At 40.6% G+C, this 20,129-nt stretch overlaps 3 protein-coding genes and 1 long non-coding RNA gene across 8 annotated transcripts in view; 2 read left to right on the top strand and 2 right to left on the bottom strand.

The window, feature by feature from the left end:
* The window catches only part of dpp3 (dipeptidyl-peptidase 3), a 10,329-nt gene extending 3,602 nt beyond the window's left edge, over positions 1-6,727 (top strand). The window contains exons 9-19 of the mRNA XM_077505449.1: positions 364-494; positions 588-646; positions 745-939; positions 1,985-2,097; positions 2,181-2,273; positions 2,428-2,490; positions 3,456-3,580; positions 3,662-3,782; positions 3,858-4,037; positions 4,853-5,015; positions 5,098-6,727. Of these exons, the coding sequence (XP_077361575.1) occupies positions 364-494; positions 588-646; positions 745-939; positions 1,985-2,097; positions 2,181-2,273; positions 2,428-2,490; positions 3,456-3,580; positions 3,662-3,782; positions 3,858-4,037; positions 4,853-5,015; positions 5,098-5,237 (1,383 nt within the window). The 3' untranslated portion in view covers positions 5,238-6,727. The remainder of the gene's footprint in view (positions 1-363; positions 495-587; positions 647-744; positions 940-1,984; positions 2,098-2,180; positions 2,274-2,427; positions 2,491-3,455; positions 3,581-3,661; positions 3,783-3,857; positions 4,038-4,852; positions 5,016-5,097) is intronic.
* Positions 6,511-10,803, bottom strand: LOC144006558 (ras and Rab interactor 1-like; the record flags this gene model as incomplete). The annotated part of the gene is made up of 5 exons (XM_077505460.1): positions 6,511-8,396; positions 9,370-9,461; positions 9,536-9,608; positions 10,498-10,612; positions 10,696-10,803. Coding segments are annotated over 5 exons (1,233 nt in total), but the record flags the coding sequence as incomplete, so codon positions are not given.
* On the top strand, positions 9,066-20,129 carry rbm14a (RNA binding motif protein 14a). 5 transcript variants are annotated; one of them, XR_013279876.1, is made up of 10 exons: positions 9,066-10,895; positions 11,039-11,241; positions 12,726-12,906; positions 13,010-13,194; positions 13,630-13,791; positions 14,811-14,920; positions 16,015-16,296; positions 16,381-16,640; positions 17,144-18,194; positions 18,533-20,129. XR_013279876.1 is itself a non-coding variant. In XM_077505459.1 (9 exons), the coding sequence occupies exons 2-9, from the start codon at positions 12,746-12,748 to the stop codon at positions 19,329-19,331; spliced, it is 1,563 nt and encodes a 520-aa protein (XP_077361585.1). In that variant the 5' UTR covers positions 11,752-11,890; positions 12,726-12,745; the 3' UTR covers positions 19,332-20,127. The 5 variants fall into 5 exon arrangements, 2 of the variants coding, with proteins under 2 accessions (XP_077361585.1, XP_077361584.1); XR_013279877.1 differs by lacking the exons at positions 9,066-10,895; positions 11,039-11,241 and adding an exon at positions 11,752-11,890 and having other exon boundaries at positions 18,533-19,486; positions 19,611-20,129; XR_013279875.1 differs by lacking the exons at positions 9,066-10,895; positions 11,039-11,241 and adding an exon at positions 11,752-11,890 and having other exon boundaries at positions 18,533-20,128.
* Positions 10,804-11,522, bottom strand: LOC144006559 (uncharacterized). The gene is made up of 3 exons (XR_013279878.1): positions 11,282-11,522; positions 11,055-11,124; positions 10,804-10,914 (listed from the first exon to the last, which is right to left on the bottom strand). It is a non-coding gene; the product is annotated as an uncharacterized LOC144006559 (long non-coding RNA).

The following is a 20,129-nucleotide window of genomic DNA, read 5'->3' as shown; positions in this document are numbered from 1 at the left end:
AGGCTAGCGATGTTTTCCTCCCGAAGTCGATGCCAACTTCCTGTTAGCGCTAGGCTAGCAAAGTTTTAAAAACGAAGCATGTTTTGTATTTAAATATACAGTGGATGTAATTCTTAATGTTGTGTATTTGAGTTTGACAGTTAACTCCAACTGCGGCATCATTAAACAACTTAAAGGACACTTAGGGACAACAGAAAAACGAGAATAACGTATGCGACACACTTGCTAGTTGCTAATGCTACGTAAGCAAAATTGTGCAATCGGGGTACTTTCACAACGTCGGAAACTTCGGTTTTCTTTGATAACATTTTAAGGGGGGAAATAATGGGTCGGGCCCTAATCCCGATTTGAAACGCAACGCAGGCCTACGCTGCCAACGAGAACCAGAAGAAGATGCTTGAGGAGTACCGGCAGAGTTTCACCTTCGGATCGGTGGACCATCACAAGGAGGGCTCGCGCTACTGGATCAAAGACAAGGGGCCGATTGTGGAGAGGTACCACCACTTAAACCAAAGCAACACGACTATTTTCTTTTTCTGGTCCTGGTAATAATCTGTGGAACTAACCCCGCCCCCTCCTCCACTCAGCTACATCGGCTTTATCGAAAGTTACAGGGACCCGTTTGGCTCCAGAGGAGAGTTTGAAGGTAACTTGGCCTCATGTTTCTGTGTTTTTTTTTTTTTTTTTTGCTGCCGCCGTCCTCCTGAGCAAGCTTGTGTCGGTGCGCCCCCGCCCGCTTTTTAGGTTTCGTGGCGGTGGTGAACAAGGCGATGAGCGAGCGCTTCGCCAAACTGGTGAGCTCGGCGGAAGTGCTGCTCCCCGAGCTTCCCTGGCCCAGGGAATTTGAGAAAGACGCCTTCCTCAAACCCGACTTCACTTCCCTCGACGTGCTCACCTTCGCCGGCAGCGGCATCCCGGCGGGCATCAACATTCCCAACTGTACGTCTGCTTTACGTTGCAAACGATTCCTTTTCATTGGAGTTCCTTTTCATTGTATTGAGTTTGGTTTTTTAAATGTAGTTAGGGTGCTTCTGTTAGTTTTAATTATTTGATAAATGATTCATTTTAGTTAGTTTCAGTATTAGTTTTAGTTTTTTTTTTTTTTTAAATGTTTATTACTTGTGCGCAATATTTAAAAAACAGCATGGTAGTGATGTCATCTTTTGGTGCTTTTCTATTGGCTGCTACGAGATGACGTCACTTCTGTTAATATCAAAATAAATCGACTTCAAATCACATTTAAAATCATCCCCAAAGTCTCATGCATTAAATTTAAAAAAAAAAGGACATTTTTGCTATCATTATAGTTTTGTAAACATAAAATGTAGTTTCAGTCAGTGTTCGTTTTTAAAAAAAGCATTTTTGTTTTTATTTGATTTCGTTAACGAAATAGTTTTTTGAAGTTTAGTTTTAGTTTTTAACTAAAACCTTGCACAGCAAAGCACGTCCAAATTTATCAGTAATAAATGTAGTAATAATAATGCATATATTTGTGGAGACTGGGGTCAAGTTGTGTCTTAAAATTTTAAAAAATGTGCAGAATTTCACAAGTTTATGTTAAAGATGAGTTAGCTCTTAATAGGAAAAGAAAAATGCACTCAGCTGTCACCGTCTTACAAATGCAATTATGCCATCTAGTGGCAGAAAATGACCTCAAAACAAATCAATATCGCACTCATTTTTTACTCCATCTTTTTAATTTTAACTCATTTTTATCAATTACTATCAATTACTGTAACAATGACTAAAAGATGCTCTGAAATTATATTATATATAATAAAGTTTCTTTATTTATTCATTCATTCACTTAGCTACTAATTGTTATTAATTTATTGATGTAAATTTGATTCACTTGTATACTTTTGTTCTTATCTTACTCTTTTACTGCATGACCGATTTGTGTTTCACGTGCAGTACTTTGTACACAGCAATACTTGTTTTCAAGTGCTTTGTAAATAAAGTTGCGAAATGATATGTGGCGCAGATGACGACATCAGACAGTCGGAGGGCTTTAAAAACGTCTCCCTCGGAAACGTGCTGGCCGTGGCGTACTCCACCAGCAAAGAAAAACTCACTTTCTTGGAGGAAGACGACAAGGTGAAGGTCGACGCGTGCGTGTGTGCGTGCGCGCGCGCGCGTCTCATTCTCTCAATTTGTACGCGTGTGTCCGTTTGCACCAGGATTTGTTTGTCAAGTGGAAGAGTCCGTCATTTGAGGTGCAAGTCGGCCTCCACGAACTGTTGGGCCACGGAAGCGGCAAGTTGTTCGTCCAGGTTTGTACTTTTGTCAAAATCCTCGCATCTCCAAAACATTTTTTTTTTTTTTGAAAAATTGCAGCCAGCAACGCACCCTGTGGAATCACAAAAATCAATTCATTTTTCATTGCATGACCGTTTTGACTGTGTGCATGTTTGGCTCCCTCTACAGGACAACAAGGGCAAGTTCAACTTTGAACACAGCAAAGTGATCAACCCGGAAACTGGCGAGCTGGTGAGTCTTCCCAATATGGATATTATAAATCCCACAATTGTGTCGCTTGAAATGTACATCAGAATGCACAAAAAAAAAAAAAGTGTTAAATCTGACGCAAGATTATTTGAGTTAACTAAAATTAAAAAAAACAATTTAACAAAATCAAATAAAAATGAAAATGTTTTTAAAAAAAGGAAAACTAAAACTGAAACTGCATTTTATGTTTACAAAACTAAAACTATAATTATAGCAAAAATGTCCTTCATTTTCATCCTTGGTAATTAATTGAATGCCATTGGGGATGATTTTAAATGTGATTTGAAGTCGATTTATTGTGATATGAACCGGAATAAGGACGTTTGAAAGTGTGTCACGCAAAAGTGATGTCATCGAGCAGCAGCCAATAGAAAAGCACCAAAGGATGACATCGCTCCCATGCTGTTTTTTTTAAATAAACTAATAGTGCAACTAACTAAAACGAAGTATTTATTAATTTTATTATTTAAAATTTAACAAATAATTTAATATAATAAAACATACATTTACATTAATGTATATATTAATTTACATACATTTAATATACACACTAATATATATTGCTATTAATTCTTAATAATATACCTAATAAGTTCAATATAATTAATATTAATGAATAATAATTATTATATATTATAATACAATATGCACACATTATATTATATACATACATTTAAATATTTATTTTAGAACATTACAATGTTTAAATAACTGAAATATAAATAAACAATACAGTGTTTAAATAAGGAAAGCACCTTCATATGACGTCGCTCCCATAATTTTTTTTTTTCTTTTTAACTCATTCACTGCCTTTGACGGAAAAAGACGTCAAATGATGCTTTTTTTTTTTTTTTTTGCTGGTCTGGCAATGAATGTGTTAATATTGCGCACAACTAATACACATATTAAAATATACTCATAGCGTTTGTGCGTGCGCGTTTTTCAAGGTTTCCAGTTGGTACCAGGACAGCGAGACTTGGGACAGTAAATTCACCACCCTGGCCTCCTCGTACGAGGAATGCCGGGCCGAGTGTGTGGGACTCTACCTGTCGCTCAACAAGGACGTACTCAGGTGGGCGTTCACGTTATCAAGTTGTTGTTTTTTTCCGGTTCATCCAAAAGCAGCCATTCGTTGCTATTTTTTGCGCTGCAGTATTTTTGGCCACGAGGGTCAGGACGCCGACGACGTGGTCTACGTCAACTGGCTGAGCATGGTGCGAGGCGGACTGCTGGGCCTGGAGTTTTACACGCCCGAGAGCAAGAGCTGGCGACAGGTGAGCCGGCAGTCGACTTCGGAAGTTGGTCAATTTGGCGATGTATTGCTTCAACGCGGCCCGCGTCGTTCCCAGGCGCACATGCAGGCCCGTTTTGTGATCCTGCGCGTGTTGCTGGAGGCCGGCGAGGGCCTGGTGGGCCTGAAGGAGGTGACGGGAGCCGACGGCAAGGCCGACGCCCGCATCACCCTCGACAGAAGCAAGATCGGCACCGTCGGCAAGGACGCCATCCACAAGTTCCTCTGTAAACTGCAGGTAGGATTTAAAAAAAAAAAAATTTTTAAGCCTAGCGGGATCCACGATGCACGTTTGCATTCCAGCCACTACACGCCAGGGTTGATATTGCTTTGGAATGTTTCATTTGAGTTCATTTTTAGTTCATTTTTAAATTGAGTTAGTTTTCAGGGTGGTTCTGTTCGCTTTTATTCAGTTTAGTTCTAAATGTTTAGTTTTAGTTTTAGTTAGTTTCAATCTTAGTTTTTCTTTTTTTTTGTGTTGTTACTTTTCTGTGACACACTTAAACGTTTATTTACTTAGTCATTTGTTTATTTTTAATTAAGTGACAGTTCTTATTTCATTTATATTTTTTTATATAATTTTCTAATTTTCAAATTTATATTTTTTATTTCCCTTTTTATTTTCACTTTTAGTCATTTATTTAGTTATTTATTTTTAATTAGTTGACAGTTCTTATTTCATTTATTTTATATTTATATGTATTTTTTTATTTTCACTTTTAGCCATGTATTTCTTTTTTTTTTTTTTTTTTTTCTTTTTTTTTAATTAGGTGAGGTTTTTTTTTTTTTTTACATTCATATTTATTTTATTTTTTTGGGATATGTTTCAAATTTATGTATCTTTATATCCGTTTTTATTTTCACTTTTAGTAATTTATTTATTGAGTCATTTATTTATTTTGCATTTTTGGCAGTTTTAGTCCTCCATTCCAAGTAGATCCTGTTTAGAGTAAAGAATTGACTGTTTTTTTTTTTTTTTAATGAATATGTTACGCCGCACCAAGCAAGCCCGATTTTTTTTTTTTTTTTTTATGCGTGTCGTCCATCTCGCAGGTGTTCAAGTCGACAGCGGACGTGGAAAAAGGGCGGGCCCTGTACGATGGTTACTCGGACGTGAGCGAGAGCGGCGCGCACAACTTCCTGCGCCTTCGCCAGACGGTGCTGCTGCGCAAAGAAGATCGCAAGATGTTTGTCCAAGCCAACACCACCATCGCTGGTATGTTCTTTACAAAACAAAACAAAACAAAAACAGGTCACCCACTGACATTGTTTGTTTGCGCTTTTTTTTTTTCCCCCAGAGGACGGCATCCAACTGGTGGAGTACGAAGGCAGCGCCTCCGGCTTGATCCGCTCCTTCGTGGAGCGCTTCCAATACGACGGCGACCTGGAGGCCGACATCTTGGAATTGAGCAGGAGGGATTCGTCCTGTTGGTGTTAATGGAAGGTTTTCACACTCACTCTTCGTTTTCGGCTTCTTAGGCTACGTTCACGCTGCACGTCTTCATGCTCAATTCCCATTACTTTTTTTTTTTTTTTGAGTAAGTGTTCACATTACCGATTAATTGCGACCTCAGTCTGTCCGCAGAAGAAGAAGCGACGTCACTCACGACGAGGGATGTAACGATATCCGAACGTCACGATACCATATGATCACGATATGAAGCTCACGATTATGGAGGACCAAAACTGCCAAAATTTGAAATAAATAAATGAATACATAAATAAATGACTAAAAGTGAAAATAAAAATGAATATAAAAAAAAAAACTATCATTCAAAAATTATGTATAAAAAATTTAATTAAATTGATATAAATCCATTTTTATTTCCACTTTCTAAATAAATAAAATAAAAATAAATGACTAAATAAATGAATAAATGACTAAAATGTGGATTTTAAACATAGAAGGGCCAAAACATGCCTTGTGAAAATTAAACTGCATTAAAAAAAAAAAAAAAAACTAGCCACCAGAGGGTGCTAGAATTGCACAAATGGAAATCAACCATATTTTTATTTCTTTTTTGCCGCTTTTAATATCGTGACATGACGACAATGTATTGTTGCAGTTTTAATATCATGATATTGCCGTCATCGTTACATCCCTACTCAAAACGCTTTTTGCGGAAGTAAACGTCCAGTGTGTCAGGACCACAGACTTTGATAAGTTTGTCGTCGGGGCTCATATTTTTCGCCCATCTCATATCTACACTGGAGTGATGTGGGAGGAGGTAGAAATAATATTTTGTTTTTTCTTTCTTTTCTTTTTTTCTCCTCCAAACGATGATGTCACATAATTGTCGCACATAATAAATGAGTCGTTTGCATGGCTGAATTACTATATCATAACCACAAATATTGACGTTTTTATGCTTCATGTTTCAATTCGAGTCAAATCTAAAATCACAGCTGTGACTCAAAACAACTTTTTGTTGATTCACGTACGTCGAGTAGAGCACATGTCCCGAAACAGATGGAGGACCACATTTGAAAGTCACCCAGGTCGGCTATGAAAAAAATAAAATAATAATCGGAATTGTACTATTCACGCTGACATAAAAAAAGTTAGACATAGGTCACATTTACCTGCAGTGTGAACGTAGCCTTCGATTAGTCTTCATGACAGAGTCACAAAACTAGAAGAGATGTACTGTGGACACAAGCTCAGAACTGGTCCAGAGTTTTACGCAAAAGCTGTATTTCACATTGCTGACAAATATTGGATTTCATTTGCTGGCATACAAACAAAACGGTCAAAAAAAAACGTGCTTTGATGCATCTTTGTTCATTTGACATGTTTCGACTATTAAAACACTGCCACCATCGCTTTTTCAAAAACAATGAAATGCATTTTTCGTCATGATCACATGACAGTATTAACGTCTGAAACAGAAAATATGATCTGCAAAAATAAAACATTTGATAAAACTGTTTTTTTTTTTTTTTATTTAAACCATTTGTTTTTAAATCACTCAATTTAACAGTCACTGCATTTTATTAATACGTAAAAAAAATACATTATAGTCATGGTGAAATGTATTTATTTTTTTTCATATTTTTTTGATGTTATATAATGAAACCCAGGACCTCAGATCTGTGAGACAGACACTAAGCAAAATACAAGCGTAGTCTTTGAATACAAAAAAAAAAAAAAAAAAAATCTACAATCATTTTAATAGCAAGTTTACAAACTTTACATCAAGTATTTAATTGAATATTTGTAATACAAAGGTGGAACGTTGAATACTGTTAGTAGGGGGTGGGAATCTTTGACTGACGATTTTCGATTCAGAATCGATTTGCTTGACTATTTCAGCTTCAATTTATAGATGAGCATATAATTGTCATGATCTACTCCAGTCTGACTTGCTAATGCTAATTACTTGCGGCACTTTTTAACGGCTATTCATACAAGAACGCTTCAGGAATGTTTCCAGAGAAGCATCTTAACATTTCTCTTCCTGTGCTGCAAAAAAAAAAATAAAAAATCAACTTTTATTGGCATAACTTGATCGTGACTTTCCTTCTACTCTCTAATGTGGCTACAGCTCAATATCAGAACGTGTGGAACCACACTGCCCCAAGTGGCTGAATCGTGTACAACAAGAACAGCATTCCCAATAAAGGCGCACACCAACAAAAGGGCAAGATAATAAAATCCATTTGGGGACATTTAAAATCGATTGGGAATTGTACTAAATTCTTTTTTTTTTTTTTTAACACACCCGTAAACTGTTTCGCATTTCTAAACTGTCTCAATTGGCTTGTTGGGCATCGCGGCTGTCTTGTTGCGACATATCTGCCTCCCCCTCAAGGCTACTAAAGGAACTGCAGCTATCCGTGTCATCCAAAGAGAGCGATTCCATTTCTGGGTGCAATTCGTCCGCCTCCGGCGTTTGACCGGCTTCGACCAGCTGAGCCAAGCTAGGCGAGAAAAAGGGCGACAACGAGAAGGGCGCCTTGGGGGAGGAAGACGGCGACTGATAAGGTGAAGCGGCGAGGGGGGCCCTGGGCGAAAGCGAGGGGGACTGATACGGCGAGGCGCCGGGCGGGGAAGCGGACGGACGGTTGCGGGACACTTTGGGAGGAAGCGGCGGAACGGATTCCGCCGGAGGAGGCTGCTCGGGCGCCGTCGCGTTTCGGACTTGACGTTTTCCTCTGGTTTTGGGCATGAGGGGGGGCGGGGGCGGCGGCGCCAGCGGGGGCAACATCAGCGTGGACGTCTCGGTGGACACGCGCACCTTGAAGCTGCGTTTGATGAGGCGCCGCTTGGACAGGACGCAGTCGGACTGCAGGAAAAGCGGGTTGATGAAGCAGAGCGCCCCCAGACCGCGGCCGCAGTCCAGCTCGCCGGGGCTGCGCGTCTCGATGGGACAGAACTGGCGGAACACGACGGAACTCGGGTCCGATTTGTCATCGCTCTGCGTCGGCTTGTCCGAGTCGGGTTGTGGAGCGGAATCGGGCGGCGCCGATGATGTGGGCGGTTGCGGGGGCGCGTCGGGTGGGGCGGAGACGGAAGAGTCCGGCGTCTTCTCGTCGTCCGTCCGAGTCTTCGGGGGCTCGCGGGGTCCCCGGACGTTGAGGTGTGAGCTCCAGAATTCTGGTGGAGAAATTCATGCATTGGAATTACAGATATAGACCGATAACGATTCTTAGTAGTCAAGGACGCCCTTAACCGATATTTTCATTAAAAGGAGAAAAAATTGGCATCAAAAATTAAATAAATACAAATGCCAGCTCATATTATTATTATTATTATTATTATTAATTTAAGAGGGAAAACATTGGAATACAAATTTAAATATAAATACCAGCTCATATTTTATTTGAATTAAGAGGGAAAATATTGGCATAAAAAATGTAATTAAATACCAGCTCTTTTTTTTTTTTTTTTTTAAGAGGGAAAATATTGGCAGAAAAAAGTAAATACAATTGTCAGCTCATATTAATTTTTTAAGAGGGAAAATATTGGCATCAAAAATTAAATACAAATACCAGCTTTTTTTTTTAAGAGAGAAAATATTGGCATAAAAAAATTAATTAAATACAAATGCCAACTTTAAAAAAAAAAAAAATTAGGTAAAATATTGGTATCAAAAATTAAATAAATACAAATCTCAGCTCATTATTTTTAAGAATACATTTATTGAAAACCATTTAGGGTTCCTAAAATATTGGCGTGAAAAAAAACAAAAAAAAACAACAACTTCGTCAATCGACATCTTTGTTTTAAAAATCGAACAAAAGGTTCTGAGATCTTCCAGGGGCAGTTTTGCACGTCTACAAAAGTTACATTAAAATTGTTTGCTACAGTAAATAAAGTTTTATTAAAAATGTCAAAATATCTGAAGTATTAATTGTACTTATTGTAGTTTTAATTTCAAACAAAGGGCAGAGATTTCCCAGGGTCAGAAGCATATATGAAAATTTAAATAATTAGATCCCTGTTTTATTTTTTTCCCCCCTTGAACACTTTTCTTAATGGATCTGTTATCGGCCGTATGATTCTTCAAAATGGATGATGGTGATATGAAAATCACTTTTTTTATTTTTTTATTTTTTGAGTAACCAACCTATTCCCATGTGAGAGATGGACTCCAGCTCTTTGTGTGAGGTTGCTCTTGCGATGGCCTCAGGAAGCTCCAGAGGAAATGGTAACACATCTCTGGGACAAAAAGTATCATGAGGTATAATATCAACTGTACCGTACATGTTGTGTAACATGATTTTATAGTTTACCTGCTGACACAATAGAAGGAAACGAGTCTGGGGAGATCCGGAAAGCTGATCGCTGACGTGTCCAGAGACAGAGCTGAGATTGACACGTCAATTGTGGTCAACATCTCAAGTGCGCTATGTGACGGAAGAGGCCCCAAACGTCATTCGGTTCTGACAAAATGGGCCCCAAAACAGTCAGTACCAGATGTGATCGGGGTCGCCTAAGAAACACATCCCGCTACAGGATTGGCTGGAAATGATCCAGTTGACGTCAAACATTGGAAATAAAATAGTTAAGATGTCATTTAAGTAACAAAATATATGGACTGAAAATGTAAATAAAACTAAGAATATAAATGCAAAATATATTTACTAAATAAAATTGATTGACTGAATGATAAATACACCAAATAATTCTCAGATGTGACAAATATTGTCAGTTTAGATTTTTAATGTGTTCCAATTATCATTAAGACTGATTTTTTTTGTTATTGTGATTGATTTGTGAACAGCTAAAAAAAAAAAAAAAAAGAAACCAAACCGAAGCTAACTTCGTTAGCGCCGCTGTACTGATTTCACCAGCAAGCGCGAAGGCGCTTCAATCTTTACTCCCCCCACTCTTAAAAGTATTATTTAAGTTTTTACAATTTTAGTCTATACATTTTGTAATTTAAACGACACCTTAATATTTTCTTCCCAACGTTTTGACGTCAACCGTCAAGTTTCTTCATACAACTTTATTGAAACGGACAATTTCCAGACGATCCTGTAGCGTGACGTCATTTGCAGGCGACCCCCGACACAATCCGGCAGCCCCGATCACATCTGGTACCGACAACCGAAACACATTTTGTTGACCCTGCATTGCTAACGAATAACATCAGGGTGGTGTTATAACACTAAAATGAGCAAATAATGACGAGTTGTACTGTTTACAATGTGATTGTGTCGCGTGATGTCATTTTGGAATGGTCAGGACTTACTCGAACGTTCCTCCCTGATGCCGAACTGTTGCACGAAGGACGGCACGCTGTCATCCACCAGGCGCACGCACAGCACTTTTCTCTGCGACGTGCGAGACTTTCGCACCAGGAACGTCTGCAAGGCAACACGTTGTTATGAGCGAACTGAGAAAAAAAAAGAAGCCAAACAAGGGTCTGCTTTTCGTAAAAGTGTCTGACCCCAGGAGGTTCCCTCTGCAGAATGTGCAGGGCGGTGGCAGGGTTGACTGACAACTGCAGCCACACGGGCACCGTCAACAAGAGCCGGTCCAGGATGCTGACGCTCCTCAGAGAACCTCCTCCTCCTCCTCCTCCTCGCTTGTGGCCCCTGAACTTGTTGTGCTCGGACCCCTGGCCGGGCTCCGGGAAATCGTACAGAGGTTCGTCTTGCTGTGCCATCTACAATTCACATCGCCATATTGGGGTTGAACCTTACGAAGTCAACTTAATTCGACTTTTGAATGCTCAATTGCAGTACATGTGGTTCATACAAACTCAACAACATCCTGTCTTTTTACAACAGGAAGCAGTGCACACACCTGCGTGATCAACCTGGAGTGTGCCAGCAAGTTCAGACTTGGTTCAACTGCACACGGAGCTTATGAGGAGCTGTGGAAATAAATGCGGAAAATAACATCGATTGTACAATCAACAACACGCATAACGGCGTAATGCGTTAATGTAACATGAGTGAAGCATGCATACAATTCGTTTCAACATCATAAGGTAAGTATTCAAAGTTCAAATACATCAGGAATGTTTTTACCTGGTTGCCCCTTTTCACACTTTTTAAGTTGCTTTGGATAACACAACATGCTCCTAATTATTAACATGAATTATTATTGTAAGGTTGCGGGGTGGCCAGCCTTAACGTGCGAAACGACTTGAGTTGTCTCCTTTTCTTTTCCTTCTGCTCTTGCGTTTCCTCTTCATTTCCTTCTTCGGAAGATCCTCCCACCTCACCTGATATCACCTGGAAACATTCGTCGACTGGATTAACATTAACAAAAAAAAAAAAAACATCTTAGTAATGACATGCAGAGTGACAATACTAGCGTACGCTACGGTTTAAAATATATTTAAAAGAAATGTCTATTTAAAAAATGTTTTCGTACGTTAGTTGTGACGTAACAGCATTTCGTTTCGGAGTCAATTTAGCGTGATAGTTTAAAAAAAAAAAATTTTAGTAATACACGAGCTATTCATTATGTGTTTTATTTGCATTTATTTATTTTTAACCTTTTTTTTTTTTTTTTTTTTTTTGGAGAAACACTTTTCGACGGTCCCGTTTTGTGTCGAAAGTGCGCCCCCTGCCGCCCTAAAGAAACCCGAGCCGGATATGCAATTTGAAATCCAGCTCCGGGGACCGCGTTGGGTAAGGACCGTGTCGGCTAAATGCTAAGCTAAAATGGTTGCGATTCACGATTTGTTCGTGTGAAATAACAGTACCGTAGAGCTAACTCGCTTGAGCTCGAGTTATTGTTTTACTTCTGTTGTTCACATTAGGATAAAACAGACGAAAGAACGCTATAACGTTGCGCTATTGCTAGCAGATAAGCTAGTTTAGCTAGCGTTAGCCACTTTCTACAAGATGTCGTTTCCAGCCGTCGGAATTTACTTCCTTTAAAACGCTACTGCTTTTTTTTTTTTTTTTTTGATAATAGTTCTCCTGGTTCGATACAAGTCAAATTTATCAACGTACACAACCAACGCTATATTTGGCCCACGTTTGTGTCGGCGACGTGAAGTTAGCGAGTTTATTTGCTCAGCTAATGTTATGTTCGCCTAAAGTCAACTCGCTCCGATTCAACTTTGGCTCCCAAATCTTTGTTTTGAAATAATTACACGTTGCAGTGGTAGACGTCGTATTTGTAGTATAGCAGAGTGAAACCGACAGCTTGTAGTCTAAAAAAGTGCCTCTCAGTTGTTGTTTTTTTATGCCACTCACCCAAAAAACAAAAAAATAACTCCTCTTCAAGTACCACCGTCAATATGCTTAAAGATTGGAAAATAAAAACTCAAATAATGACCAACAAAAATTTTATTGCACACAAATTAAGTAACTATTTTTGTACCAAAATACATAAGTATTCAAGTAGACTGTTTACAGACATTACCAATGTGATCAACATGTTAATATGCACCACTGATCTAATTTATGAATCCACCATTTCCACAATGATGACACTGAAGCCACATTTTCTTTGCAGATGCCCGGTTTGTTACAGAGATGAGTGGCGACAACGTGAAGTTGTTTGTGGGAAACCTTCCTCTCGATGCGACCCAGGACGAGATCAACAAGCTTTTTGCTCCCTACGGCGAGATCAACACCTGCTCCTTGCTCAGACAATATGCCTTTGTTACCCTGAAGGGAGAGGGAGCCGCCGACAGGTATTATTACAGTCAACATATTCCCTCAAACGCTACATTTTTCAAGGAGACATCCATTTTCGACAGCACTTAATTCCGTATTTCACACTTTTCTCCCCCGCAGGGCCATACGGCATCTCGATGGCAAGGAGTACCGAGGCAGACCCCTTGTGGTGGAGGAGTCGCGCGCACGTCCCCCCAACTCCACCAAAGTGTTTGTGGGGAACCTGAGCGCGACGTGCTCGGCCGACGACCTGCACAGCCTCTTCTCCACGTTTGGGAGAGTTTTAGATTGTGACAAAGTCAAAGGTGACGTCCGCAATCAGCCAAAATGCAAAGAATACATGTAAATGTGTAAAATGTGGAATGGATCGATTAGTATGTGCTTTTTAAAAAAAAAATAAAATGTTAAGGCTGGATTTTACACTGCGTGGTTCAAGTAGTGTTAATTTCATCAACAAAAACCAAACAAAAATAATTTCGATAACGTTAATTTTTCACCGGACTGACTATGATAAAAAAAACTAACAAATGTGATTGAAACAGGACTAAAACTACATTTAAAAATGCCGGATAAAATGAACACTAGGTTCAAGTAACACAATCACGTATGAAGTGAATAACTTAATTAAAAAAAAAAAAAAAAAAAATGGGTGTAGGCTTTAACTTGTAATTGGGAAAGTAATCTTTCATGCTTGATCTGTTTACTTGTGATCATTAACTAGCATTCTTCGTCCTCTACAGCCCGATTATGTTCCAATGTGGGCTATGCGTTTGTGCATATGGAAAGGAAAGAGGAGGCCATGGCAGCCATCGACGCGCTCAACGGGACCATTTTCAAGGGCCGTCAGCTGGCAGTCGAGCTCTCCAAAGCGCAACCTTTGGTCAACCAGCTGATGACGACTGGTAATTCAGTTGCCTCTTGTTGTTGTGGTTATTGTACATAATTACGACAGCGTATTAGGGCCACATATGCATATTTATTTATTTATTTTTTTACAGGGTAGGGGCAATATGCCGAGGAAAAAAGTTGCAAATTTGCCACTTTAGAAAGTGGCAAATTCGCAAGAAAAAAAACAGAAGAAAAAAACTTGCAAATTTCCGAGGTTTTTTTCTTTCTCACAAATTCGCGAGAAAAAAACTAATAAATTTGCGAGTTCAGAAAGTGACAAATTTGTGAGTTCAGAAAGTGGCAAATTCGCGAGGGAAAACATTTTTTTTGCAAGTTTAGAAAGTGGCAAATTCGCAAGAAAAAAACTGGGAAATTTGCGACTTTCTGAAGTGGCAAATTTGTGAGAAAAAAAACCTTGGAAATTTGCAAGTTTAGAAAGTGGCAAATTTGCGATTTTCTAAAGTGGCGAATTTACGAGAAAAAAAGAAATTTGCAAGTTTAGAAAGTGGCAAATAGACAAGGACTTTTTTTTTTTTTTGCAAGTTTAGAAAGTGGCAAATTTGCGTGGTAGTTATTTTAAAAAAAAAAAAAAAAAAAAGCCAGCAGGTGGCAACAGAGTATAAGAGATCAACCGGGCCCATGTTGCAACAAGCTCTTCTTGCCCGTGTTTTCAACAGGTTTGTGAATAATGATGACATTTAGCGATATTTTAATGCTCTTTGCTGCAAAACGGAAACAGACAGAAATATCATTTTTGTTCCTGATGAAGGAAGAGATTCTAATCTTTCTTTTGGTAGGTTCTATGTTTTGATAGCAATAGAACACAATATTCTGTGGGCCTTGCAAAATCAGTACAAATCCAGTCAAACAAAAGCGAAAGGGGAAATGGCTGGGAGTTAATGAGTTAAGAAAAAAAAAAAAGAAAAAAAATATAGGCGACCCCAATAAGCTGTCATACATAATCCAGGAAATCAAAACAACAGCCACCTTTTGACGTCATCGTGTTTTTTGTTTTTTTTTTGCTTGCTTGCAGGTGGTCGAGAGGGTCTGCTTCCTCGTCCGGCTGGCTCCATGGAGCATCACCAGAGTCACGCCGCCGTGCTCGCCGCAGCTGCGGCAGCTGCCGCCGGACTTCCCATACAAGTGTGTGAATATTCGGGAGGAGATGGCTCATACTTGCCAAACTGTCAATATTAGGATTTGAAAGCAGAGTTCGTGATCCCAGGCGTTCAAATTTGACAAATCTTTCTATCACTAGTTACTTATCAGAGAAAAGTTTGCAAATCGATTTATTTCGCTATGTTTTCACTTGGATCGGGAGTGGAGGGTGTTGGGGCATTTTTTATTTATTTATTTCTGTATGTATTTATTTTTAAAAAAAATTATGGTATTTATTAGGGGTGTGAATTGCCTAGTACCTGACGATTCGATTCGTATCACGATTCACAGGTCACGATTCGATTCGATACCGATTAATCCCGATACGAATTTATAAGTCGATTGTTGCGATTTTTTTTCATTCAAATTTAGAAAATACTAATCAGTAAGCTTGTAGAGTGTAAGATTTATATGAAAATGTATTATTTATTTATCTTATAGAGGTTGTAATCTGTTTCATGTTTGAACAGCATTAAAATAAAATATTAAGGCTTAATGTTCCGTTAATATAACATTCTTCCATGCTCAAGGTGTGAATCCTAACCCGAAGTCAGACGTTTTGTTGAATATTTTTCCATTAAAAATGGAAGTTTAAAAATCGATTCACACACACAAAAAAAAAAAAAAGGCAATGATGATAAGACGTTGAATCCGTTGAATCCGAATACCGAATGAACAATTCTGAGCTCTTAAAAAAAAAAAAAAAAAAAAAAAAACGATTTTTTTTAATTGAATCGATTCGAGAATCGCGCGATGTAGTATCGCGATATATCGTCGAATCGATTTTTTTTAACACCCCTAGTATTTATAATAGTTAGTGATATGTTCGCCCTTGTTCAAATTGAGCAGAATCGAAGATTTATTTTTTTAAGGAGTACTGTACCACGATTAAACAAATATGTATTTGTAGGTAGGTAATAGTGATATGTTCAACCCCTGTTCAAAATTAACAGAATTGAAAATACAGAAAAAAAAATTCTAAAAATAAAAAAATGAGCCGAATCTGTTTTCAAAAATATTTGTGCAACATGTGAACAGCGCTTCAAACGTTTTCCGTTTCCCCGTCGTCTGTTTTGCAGGTTCAACAAAGCGTCCATAACTCGTTTTACAACACCACCTCGTTTGATCCCACCTACGCCGCCCTGAAAGGCATCACCAGCTCCAAAGGAGCCGACGGCGTCATCTACGGCGCCCTCGCCAGCCAGGTGTACGGCTCCGTCGCCGACCAGGTGTACCAGGACATGGCCAATCACACGCCGGTGCCCGCCGCCGCCCCTGAGGAGTACGAGCCTCAGAGCACGCCGGATCCCACCACACTTTTCGAGGCCGCGAGGGCAAAGTTTTTCCAGGAGGGACAGAAGGTCTTTACTAACTACACAACAGCACGTCATGCGCATTTTTTTGGTGGTGTTAGTCTGCAACGTTTTCTCCTTTCTTTGGGTCAGGTTCTGGCCGAGCAGCAGGCAGGGAGAAAAACGACGGCGGCAACAAATACGACAACATCCACCACCACAAGCGCGGGAAGTTCGGAAACGGAGCGGGACCGCAGCCCCATCCGAGCAAACCGCACGCCCTTGCTTCCGGACCCGTCTCCCGGTTCCTTCACTCAGAATCGCGGCAAACGCCGAGCTCTTCTGCCGACGCCGCCCGGGGTCGCTGAAGACCCCGCCGCCGCCACCGCTGAAGGGACCGACCCCGTTGCCAGGTGAACAACCGGCCGACCACAACAACGCTAAATAATGCTAAGTTGATGCTGATGCTAAGTTTGTATGCTAATGCTAAGTTAGCATGCTGATGCTAAGTTAGCATGCTGATGCTAAGTTAGCATGCTGATGCTAAGTTAGCATGCTGATGCTAAGTTTGTATGCTGATGCTAAGTTAGCATGCTGATGCTAAGTTTGTATGCTGATGCTAAGTTTGTATGCTGATGCTAAGTTAGCATGTTAATTCTTGCTTAGCATGCTAATGCAAATAAAATATTTGAATTTGATTCATCGGCCACATTCTTCACAAAAGTCAATGCTTATATCCATCAAAATGCTGAATATCGGTCCAGCCGATAATCGGCCCATTCCTAATTTAACCCAAAGCATAAAAAAAAACAATGAATCTTTTATTTGATAGGACAAGAAAAATAAGTTAAGTGTCATCATTTTCCAGTTAGTGTTTGCTCTTTCTGACGCGTCCATCTTGAATTGTAACTTGCAGGTCGTACACGGAATATTACCAGCAGATGCATCAGTACCAACAACAGTACCAGCAGCAGTACCAACAGCAGTACCAGTACCTCCAGTACGCCTACACCAATCCACCTCCGCCCCCTCCTCTTCCGCCGGCCACCTCCGATTCCTCCGGCTCGGTCCCGCCGCCCCCCGGCACGTACGCGGCGGCGGCACCACCGCCGGCGGCGGCTTACTCGGCCACCGCCCAAGACTACGGACCCCCGGGCACCTACGACCCCCCCCACGGTTACAACAACAACAACGCGTCGTCGCAGAGCTACTCCGGCAACTACGACGCATCGGGAGGCTACGGGGCGGCGGCGGCGGGAGCGTACGATACGTCCGGAGCTTACGCCGCGGCGGGAAGCTACTCCGCATCCACACCGTATGAGCAGACACCCGCACACGGGCAACCCACGCCCCAGCGCAATGATTACCCTTACAACACGCCAGAACCCCCTTACCGATAGTCGACACCCCCACCCTCCTCCTCCTCCACACCCCCGCACATACACATACACACTCAACACAATGCGACATAAGTACTTGGTTCAAGGCAGGCGGCAAGGTTTTCCCCTTTTTCAAGCGTTTTGGCTAACGGCTGTGATTGACTCCACGTGACGATGAATACTATCCAAAAAAAAAAAAGAAAATGCGATTGTGAAGTTGTTGAAGAGGCACAGTTGGTTTGGTGAGGATGAAAGTCGAATCAGGGTTTTGTCCTGGTAGTTACGTCATCTCGCAGGCGCAAAATGTGAGGTGCAGATTGTGTCGGCGTTTTTCGGCCCATGTTGACAGGAAGCGAGCCGGTTTGCGAGTGTGTTGTCGACATGCACGTCATTTGAAAAGGCATGCTCAATCCGGCGGTGTTTTTTTTTGTGAATCCTCGCCCAAATGCGTCCCGTTTTGTGGCATAGGTAGAATTGGCATCGTTCCAGCAGCAAATACGAACGACAATCCATCCGTTTGAGTGGCCACGTACTGCTGTGGTTTGGCCAAATTTTCCTTGTCATGAGTACCATAACTCCCACGTTATAGCAATAAAAAGTTAATATTTCGTCAATAATTAATTTGATACTTTAATCATTTTTTCATGTACAATTAGTACCTTTAAAAACATATTTTGCAACTTTGCTGTTGACTGAAAATGACATCACAAGGGCTCAGGTAACCAATCACAGCACTTTGTTTTCTAGGTTTGGTCATGTGACATTCACAAGCTGAACGTCACATGACCAAACCTAGAAAACAATGAGTGCTGTGATTGTTTACCTGAGCCCTTGTGATGTCATTTTCAGTCGACAGCAAATTGCAAAATGTTTTTAAAGGTACTAATAGTACATGAAAAATAATGAAAATAGCACATTTATTAGAGGCAAAATATTAATGTTTGACTGCCAAAAATGGCTAAATAATAAAGTATCCCTTTAAAGGTGGTAGTCAACTTCCCAAGTTTTTTTTTACTTTGTTCAATGCAGCCCCACGAGTCTAAATATGGTATTCTGGTTCATATTGTGTTTGTGGAATAAGAGTAAAGCATTCATCTCAGGGGGCGGCCATTTTGCCACTTGCTGTCGACTGAAGATGACATCACAGTTGCGCAAGTCTCAAAGTAACCAATCACAGCTCACCTGTTTTCTGAAGCCGAGCTATGATGTCAACTACTTCTAGGCTTCTTTTTGATAAATCAAACACATTGTCAGCCAGCATTCGTTTTCCACGGCAACATTGATAATTCAGAAATTGGAAATTGGAGATTGGAGGTGGGGATGGATGTTGACTTGGTGGCCAAGTTTGTATCCAAGCAGGTGCACCAATGTAGGTGGCAAATGTTGAAACTAGTGCAGCATTTCCCAAATTTTGGAATTGGAAAGATTGCGTTTGAATTTGGTGTTTAGCTGTAGAAGAGCGGTGAAGAAAGCTTTTTTGAACGGTTTCCCTCACAAATCTGAGCAGAACCGTGCAAGAAAAGAATCGATGACATTGAGACCTGACGCGTTTTCACGGCCTTTCACATCCAAGTAATCGCAATCCACACACATACTATTCATCTTGAGTCGTTCGCGCCACAATATTGCAGCTTCTCCATGTCAAACTTTGTTAGTTGCATGCCATGTTGTTGCTGCTGCTGCTGCTCCAGCCACCTTCTTCCTCTTGCTGATTATTGCAGCTAGAGAGTGGGAGGGAGCCAAACTCTGAGCCCTTGCCCTGGACGTTCGCCACGCACCGCTCTAGCGGCGGCGGGATGGGGGGAAAACAGCAGCCTTAGGCCCCCCCGAAAACCGCTGTGGACGATTGGGGGCGGGGTGGCCCCACCCCCCCGACTAAGGTAAACACTCAGACCACACACTCCTGCCCCGGCCGCCCCGAAAAAACAACAACAACAACAACAACAACAACACAATTTGCAGATATTCTGACGCATACACGCCGACGTCCAAATCTGTTTTCAGGAAACGCCTGACCTCAATTTTCACCCATTTGGATGTTTGATTTGATTATTTTTTTTTGTAATTCTTATTTGACCCTCTGTCCACTTCCGCCAAAATCATTTGAATACATTTCTGCCCCTGAAGACTTTTATCGTTGAAGATGGCGTCGAAGCAGGCGCTGGCAAGCTGAGGGGTAGGTCATGTCGTTTTATTTTATTTTATTTTATTTTCCCCCCGCACCCCCACCAACACTGGGCCATTTTAGGGTTAAGTGCCTTCCTTTTGAAGGCCCTCCGATTCAGAGGCCGACACGAAGCTGGCGCAGGATCGGTTGCTGGTTCAAAGCTCCACTCACCCCCTCCCCCCCCCCACACTCACAATCCCCTCTCAATCGCTCACCACGACAATTTTCAATGCCACTTTCAAACTGTTATTACAAGAATTTTCGTTTTGTTTTAAAAGACGTTTTTGTCCAATTTGTTCTTTTGAAATGTTTAATTATCAATAAATAATTAAAAAAAAACAAAAAATCAATCAGTC

The sequence above is a fragment of the Festucalex cinctus genome, chromosome 18, assembly GCF_051991245.1.
Source record: "Festucalex cinctus isolate MCC-2025b chromosome 18, RoL_Fcin_1.0, whole genome shotgun sequence".
Classification (NCBI taxonomy): domain Eukaryota; kingdom Metazoa; phylum Chordata; class Actinopteri; order Syngnathiformes; family Syngnathidae; genus Festucalex; species Festucalex cinctus.
Note: the sequence above shows the minus strand (reverse complement) of the source record. Positions and strands in the feature narration are given on the sequence as shown.

Coding starts and splice junctions, on each gene's coding strand:
- rbm14a (XM_077505458.1), top strand. CDS start 12,746: ATGAGTGGCGACAACGTGAAGTTGTTTGTGGGAAACCTTCCTCTCGAT. Junction 13,792..14,810: donor CAACCAGCTGATGACGACTG/GTAATTCAGTTG, acceptor GCTTGCTTGCAG/GTGGTCGAGAGGGTCTGCTT. Junction 14,921..16,014: donor CCGCCGGACTTCCCATACAA/GTGTGTGAATAT, acceptor TCTGTTTTGCAG/GTTCAACAAAGCGTCCATAA.